At 50.2% G+C, this 7,224-nt stretch overlaps 2 protein-coding genes across 2 annotated transcripts; both read right to left on the reverse strand.

Moving 5' to 3' along the window:
- Positions 1 to 1,763: 1,763 nt before the first annotated feature.
- Positions 1,764 to 3,203, reverse strand: LOC114579202. Its single transcript, XM_028693198.1, has 3 exons — positions 2,753 to 3,203; positions 2,505 to 2,674; positions 1,764 to 2,219 (listed from the first exon to the last, which is right to left on the reverse strand). The coding sequence occupies exons 1-3, from the start codon at positions 3,201 to 3,203 to the stop codon at positions 1,764 to 1,766; spliced, it is 1,077 nt and encodes a 358-aa protein (XP_028549031.1).
- Positions 3,204 to 3,302: 99 nt separating this feature from the next.
- On the reverse strand, positions 3,303 to 4,645 carry LOC110107514. Its single transcript, XM_020837790.1, has 2 exons — positions 3,646 to 4,645; positions 3,303 to 3,562 (listed from the first exon to the last, which is right to left on the reverse strand). Exons 1-2 carry the CDS (start codon positions 4,643 to 4,645, stop codon positions 3,303 to 3,305), a joined length of 1,260 nt encoding a protein of 419 aa, XP_020693449.1.
- Positions 4,646 to 7,224: the final 2,579 nt, after the last annotated feature.

The following is a 7,224-nucleotide window of genomic DNA, read 5'->3' on the forward strand; positions in this document are numbered from 1 at the left end:
GAGTAGATCCGTCCCTAGTCCTCTTCAGTGCAGCCAGGAGCAGGTAGGTAGCAGATCCTTATAAGCCCTCCACCAAAAAATTCGTTCGCGGGGCTGGAGGCCAATTTTGAGGATCGGATACACCGGGTCCTCCTCCTCTTGGAACAGAGACGTGTAACATATAGCATTTGATCAATTCCAGTGAATCATCAGGGGAACCCGGCCGAATTGTAATGTCACAGATGACATCCACCAAGATGGCCCCGAAAACTTGCATCAGATTGGTTCTATCCCATCTACTGTCGGCTGTGAGTAGCTCCCCCACCACCAGGTCTTCCGCAAGCTCCACATTACAGAAAGTAGGCCAACGAGCAATGGCCAAGTCGTAAAACCAAACGTGATTGAGCACATCAATATCAGCACCATTACCAACCCGCCACCGGATACAATTGGCTAAACTATTCGCCCCGCAGTAGATCAACCTCCAAGCAGCAGAGTCGTCACGACGCTGGCCCTGGGATCAAGGCCAATCACCATACTTGTGTCTCAAGCACCGATTAAGTAAGCTATGCGGCTTACTAAAAAAGTTCCATGCAATTCGAGCACGTAAGGGGCCAGTCCATTGTCCACTGGCATGGAACCCAAACCCCCCAAATCGCCACGGCTTGGTTAGCGTCGCCCAGCTGGCATAGTGTAAGCTCTTATGGTTATGATCCTTATTCCACAGAAAGCCACGGCATATCTTCTCCATCTCGTCGAGAACCCCTCTCGGAACCATCATATGCGAGACCGCATAAACCGAGAGAGGAATTAGGACAGAGTTAACCATAGTAACTCTACCGGCTAATGAAAGATGTCTCACTCCCCAGGCAAGAGTCAAAGCACTGGATTTCTACAGTAGCGGGCTGAAATCCGCTTTTTTCAATCCTCGAAGTGTGAGCTTGATTCCCAGATAGTCCATCTCCTCAACCTTACGACAGCCAGCAAGCCTAGCCAGCCGGTGTTTGGTCGACGACGAGGTGACCTTGCTGAACATAATTGCTGATTTGCTTCGATTGACCCGCTGCCCAGTCCATGCACAAAAGTTCTCCATAATCAAAATGATTTTCTTCACATTAGGTATGGAAGCACCTCCAAAACATAAAACATCGTCAGCATAAAGGAGGTGGGAGACCATAGGTCCACCCGCCTTGAGTTGAATGCCCAGCTCCGGGCACCGTTGGTGGAATTGAAGTGACAGGAGCTCCGAGCAAAGAATAAACAGATAGGGGGAGAGCGGACATCCCTGACGAAACCCACACTCCGCCGTAACAGGCTCCGTGAGCTGCCCATTAATCATAATAGAAAAACGGGGGGAGCAAATGCAACTCATAATCCAAGAGCAAAATTTAAGAGGGAATCCCATACGAGACAGCACACACTCAAGAGTTCTCCAGCTCATCTTGTCATAAGCTTGTTCCATATCGACCTTGACAGCCATCCACCCATGGTTAGATTTGGAGATCTTGAATTTGTTCAGCACCTCCTGCCCGAGCAAGCAATGGTCGGAAATTGACCGCCCCGGGACAAAAGCAGCTTTTTCCCCGGAAATCGGGTTGGGCAGAAAACCTTGCATCCGATTCACAAGCACCTTCGCCACAATTTTGTAGATGGTCTGACACAGGCTAATGGGTCTGTACATAAAAGGACGATCCGGGTTGTTGGTGAATCAGCACCACCACAGTCTCCTTCCAGTTGGGATCCATACTCCCGGTTGCAAAAAATTCCAAGCAGGCCGCCGTAACCTACTTACCGACAATGCTCCAAAAAGATTTGAAAAAAGAGGCCGTCACACCATCTCTTCCGGGTGCCCGATTTTGACCAAGATCCCGAACCCCATTCCAAATTTCCTCCTCCGTAACGGCTTTGTCCAGCAAAGTAGTAACAGGTGCTAACGTGGTGTTCTGGGCCTCAAAAGAAGGCCACGCATCCTCACAGATAGGCATCCCACGCCACTTGTTGTCAAAGAACTCCTTCACCGCCTGCAGGATATCCGCCTGTTCAGATACCATCTGGCCGTCAGGCAACCTCATCCAGTCGATGAGGTTGGTACGCCGTCTAGCAGAAGCCATCGAGTGGAAGAAACGCGTATTGTCATCCCCTTCTTCAATCCATTTAACCTTCGCACGCTGCCTCCACCATGTCGAAAGCCGACCGAGGGTCGAGTTAAGTAATTGGACTTTGTACCGCAGCGATTCAGCCTGCACCACAGTAAGCCCAGTCGGTGAGCACTCAATGTCCTATAACATACAAATCTCCCTGTCTAGTACATCCCGAAGCTTGTTTAACATCTTGTACTTATTTTTGCTCCAGAAGAATAGAGTCTTCAGAGAGCGTTGGCATTTAATATTTAATTTGGAGGCTTCAGAGCCAGTGTCTGGCACCCGCCACTTCTCGGATACCAGCTGCCACGCCCTGGGGAAACTCGTCCAAATGTCCTCAAATTTGATCAAGTATGATCGAGCCCTATGTCGCCCCAAACTGACAGTGCAAAGAATCGGACAATGATCGGAGGCGATCCTCGAAAGGTGGCTCACCCTCAGCTCCTGAAAGGCATCCAAAATAGAGGAACTAATCAAAAACCTATCCAGGCGGGAGGAAATGCGACTGCCAGCATCTTTGTTGTTAGTCCACGTGAAAGCAGAACTGGAGAAACCTGGATCAATCAGTTCATTAGCATCCATGAAATCACTCATGCCCTTAGCAGCGGCCGTGAAAGAGAAGGGTCACCCACCCTTCTTGTCCGCTTGAGCAAGAATACAATTGAAGTCCCCACCAACAATCAAAGGCGAGTCGGAGACATGGTGCTGAGAGATCTCGTTGAAGGCCATCGCCCGAATATGAGCATCTTTATCCGCGTTAACCACAGCCACCTCCCAGTCAAAAGAAGACGAGCTTCTAAATCTACCCATAATGCACTGTTTTGATTTGAAGATGACCTGGAATGACCCCATCGAGCACTTCCACAACACAAGAATACCGCACGCCTTACCCACAGAAGGTTGGTAACAGAAATCCCAATCCCTCCCAACAATCCTATCGACATCCGTTCTGGAAAAAACTTCAATCTTGGTCTCAACCAGACCGACAACACTAACATCATGGGCCCCAATCAGGTGTCGTAAGTAATTGCCCACCTCCTTCTTACGAGCACCACGACAGTTCCAACAGATGGTGTTAAACATTGACAACTGAAGGGGAAGCGTCCCCGCCGCATCGTTGTTCCAGGATCACCTCAGTCACCTAGGACCCAGCTAAGTTATCTATAATTTCCTCATTGCATATCAATACCTCCTAGTCCTCCAAATCAGCCGGCCTGAGGGGTCCCCCATTATCTGAGTTCCACAGCCGATGTTCCCCAGTGTCTCCCCTTCCGCCTTAGCCAATATCATCCGGGTCCTTCTGCCGAGAGTATTGTAAGGTTTCCAAGTCTTGGCCTTAGAATCTGAAAACCTCAACACTCTAGGAACCACCGGCCCATCAAGAGAATCTTTGGAGTAATTCCGCCGCACATGCACTTCCTGTCTACTATCATGCAAATTGGCTGGAGCATCAAAAGAAGGAAGCACATGATCTTCCTTTTCCAAATCCAAGCCTTGACCCTCCACCACCTTATTCACTTCCAACAATTGTTCCACGGGCAGAGCCATTCTTCATCAGGCAATTGTTTCTTGAGTTCAGGGATAACCCTGCCGTCTTTCAAAGAGTCCCTATTAGGCCTAATCCCCTCACTTGGGGTCATCGACATTTCAACCATCATTCCCTCCCCCGGTGTACTACCGTTGACCACAGCCAGCACAGAAGCCTCATTAGATTGGTTGTCTGAGTTCAATTCTCCTGCATCCGTCCCCACGGAAGGGGCCTCCACCGTATCCAGTACCTTGGCCGCCACTCTCCAAACAGAGTTGTTGTCAGATTTTCCAATCGGCAATGCCTGCCCCTTGACGCTATTGTTTGGTTTCTCTCCAGCCTTGGCCGGTCGGGATCTTCTTCTTCTCGTCACAATGGTCCATTCCCCACAATCATCTCCGCAATTCGTGGTCCCATCCCCCGAAGAGCTAGGACCGTGGAAAGAACAATCAGCTCCGTCCTGGCCCAGGGAATTGGCCCTCTCAGAGCCCGTGTGCACGAGATCAGACCTGTATGGTCTCGGGTTAAGTACCTTAGGCTCCGGCTTTTGCACCCTACACACCTCAGCCTTGTGACCAACCATCCCGCACCCGAGACAGATCGTCGGAATTCCTTCATACTCGATTGGTTGGAAAAATTTCCCATTCAATCCATGAGCCCAGACACCTTTCGACAAGCTCTTTGATAAATCCAAGCGAACACAAACACGTGCAAAAGCGCATCTATTCCATTGTTTTGTCTGTTCATCCATAAACAGGGGTTCCCCCACACCAGAAGCCAACCTCGCCAAATTCGCATCATCCCAATATTCAAGAGGAAGATTCGGTAGCCTGAGCCAAACCGGCAATGTGAACTTCCTCGCTGTTTTCGGGGAAAGGCCCGCAGTCCATTTTTCCACCCCAATAATCTGCCCAGCCACATACCAAGGCCCGCCAATCAAAACGCTGTCCCTAGCTTCCACATCCTCAAACCAACACAGGAAGCAATCGGACCCCATAGGGGTAATCTGTGTTAAGCCGAAATGTCCCCACTTCCGTTGTAATTCATTCTGGACAACCCAGAATGGCACCCGTCTGCCCAGCAAGCTGCCAACCAAGGCACGCCGGAGTTTTGTACATTACCCCTGGCTCTTGATAAGTCAAGCTGGACCACACCGTTCTCCAGCAGAAAATCTTGCCCACCTCCATCAAGGCTGAGAGCAACCGGCTCCGGTTTCTTCCAGGCATTTGAATTGCCCCTGTTAGCACTTCCAACCTTCGGTGTATACCTCGACCAAGCACCTCCCTGTTTCATAGCCGTTTGAACAGGAGGAGCATTTCCACAAACATTTTGTGTGCTGCCCTGTGAAATACTCACCCCGCCCACAGACGCAGCCTGGACCCCCCAGCGACAGAGCTCGTAGTAATGGGATCCCTGTTATCCGCACCATGGCCATCGATCCCCCTTTGGGCCCATAGTCAATCGTTTCCACTGTCATGGCGACATCACAACCGATACATGGCGGCGCATCCAGCTCCATCTTCCTATCTCCCACCAAGAACTGTAGAGAGGGTGGCTGCTTGTCGCTCTCAAAAATGGGATTATCCATCATGGAGTTGACATCCATGCTTACCCTGGGTGACAAGGAGTCTAGCCCGTCATCCCGTAACGTACCCCACTGGACCTTTCCCCTAGCTGCAGCTTCAAGAGTCCCCATATCCAGCCTTGAAGATTTGGCCAGAACATCCACATTAGCCTTAAGATCTTGCAGGAAGGCCTCCACCTCACAGCCTCCCAGAATATTCATTATCATAGGTTCCTCATTCTCAACACAAACTATAGTCTCAGGCTTCATATCCACCTCCATCTTATTAGCAATGACAGCCTCGCAGTCCTGCCCCAGTCCTAGAGATCCCGAGTCCTCTGGGTTGAGCTTCTCAGATCTTTACACCGAACCACCCCGAGGTCTAGAGGCATCCTTCAGTACCTCCACAGTCTTCCCCTTCCGACCTGCACTCGAGGATGAGCTCATCGAGCCATCCGTCTTCCCCCCTCCAATCTTAACCGGTGACCGAGTGTAGACCTGCTGTCTTCGCTCAGATCCCACAACCTCCGAGCCACTGGAACCCACTGCCGAGAGCCTCTTGCAGGAAGGCCTCCACCTCACAGCCTCCCAGAATATTCATTATCATAGGTTCCTCATTCTCAACACAAACTATATTCTCAGGCTTCATATCCACCTCCATCTTATTAGCAATGACAGCCATGCAGTCCCGCCCCAGTCCCAGAGATCCCGAGTCCTCCGGGTTGAGCTTCTTAGATCCTTCCACCGAACCACCCCGAGGTCTAGAGGCATCCTTCAGTACCTCGATAGTCTTCCCCTTCCGACCTGCATTCTAGGATGAGCTCATCGAGCCATCCGTCTTCCCCCCTCCAATCTTGACCGGTGACCAAGTGTAGACCTGCTGTCTTCGCTCAGATCCCACAACCTCCGCACCACTGGAACCCACTGCCGAGAGCCGCCGGTCCTTGCTAGCACCTCCACCAGATCTCGAACCCCCGATCCCTCCAACAATCCCCTCGACCGACTTACCCCCATCTCGCCTACCAGCTCGAACCTCCGAACCACCCTTACTTCCCCCTAACTCCCTAACACTACCGCTTCTCGACGAGTAACATGGGGGTGACCTTTGGTCACCCCCCACCATTCCCACCGAGCGACGAAGAGGAAAGCGACTGCAAACCGTGCCCTAGAGAGAGAGAGAGAGAGAGCAAGAACGAGCAAGAGAGAGAGAGAGGAGAGGAGAGAGAGAGATACTAGAGAGGGAGTGAGAGAGAGAGAGAGAAAGAGGAATAATAAAGATGGGAGCGAGAGAGGGAGAGGAAGAAAGGAAAGAGAGAAAGGAAGAGAGGGATGGAGAGAGAGATTGTGTGTGTGTGTGTGTGTGAGTGAGAGAGACAGAGAGAGGGCAAGAGATAGAGAGGGCGAGGGAGAGAGAGAGGAGAGAGAGAAAGAGGAATAAGAGAGAGAGAGTGATAGAGAGAGGGAGAGAGAGAGAGGTGGAGAGAGAAGAGAGCTGAACTTCTGCATTTGCATTCATCAAAATAAAGCAATTACATCAAGCAACACTAAAAAGGGTAAAGAACCCCAAATCTAAACAAAAGAACTACTATCATCCTCAAGAATATCTAAAAATTCTTGAGGAATACAAATATTGCTATCTCCTATATCCCAAAGGAAATTGTCTTCTATAGCTCTATGTGCACAGTAGTGTGCCGCCATATTAAACCTTCTGTAGGTATGCACAAAAATAATGTGCTGGAATGATCTCAACCAGCTCCAATCTTCAGCATCTTCATACTTTTGCTTCCACAGTCTTCTAGCTTTGAAATTCTGCATAAAATCAATAACAGAAGCGTTATCACTCTCCACAATGATCCCCTCATGCTCAAGCATCCAGTCCAAAGCAAGCTTCCCAATGTATTGAATGGCCAGCATCTCAACTTGACCACTGTCCCAATGGAAAATACTCCATCCAGCCGCTACCAGTAGCTTCCCAAAGCTGTCCCGAATCACAATTCCCACTCCACCAGCAT

Source organism: Dendrobium catenatum, unplaced genomic scaffold (genome assembly GCF_001605985.2).
Source record: "Dendrobium catenatum unplaced genomic scaffold, ASM160598v2 fragScaff_scaffold_231, whole genome shotgun sequence".
Lineage (NCBI taxonomy): Eukaryota > Viridiplantae > Streptophyta > Magnoliopsida > Asparagales > Orchidaceae > Dendrobium > Dendrobium catenatum.

Excerpts from the sequence above, each read along its gene's own strand:
- LOC114579202 (XM_028693198.1), bottom strand. The coding sequence starts at position 3,203 with ATGTTTAACACCATCTGTTGGAACTGTCGTGGTGCTCGTAAGAAGGAG. Across the intron at positions 2,675-2,752 it reads TGCTCAAGCGGACAAGAAGG|GTTTCTCCAGTTCTGCTTTC; the intron begins GTGGGTGACCCT and ends TGATTGATCCAG. Across the intron at positions 2,220-2,504 it reads ATTGTCCGATTCTTTGCACT|GCTGAATCGCTGCGGTACAA; the intron begins GTCAGTTTGGGG and ends ACTGTGGTGCAG.
- LOC110107514 (XM_020837790.1), bottom strand. The coding sequence starts at position 4,645 with ATGGGGTCCGATTGCTTCCTGTGTTGGTTTGAGGATGTGGAAGCTAGG. Across the intron at positions 3,563-3,645 it reads GCTCTGCCCGTGGAACAATT|CCAATTTGCATGATAGTAGA; the intron begins GTTGGAAGTGAA and ends TTGATGCTCCAG.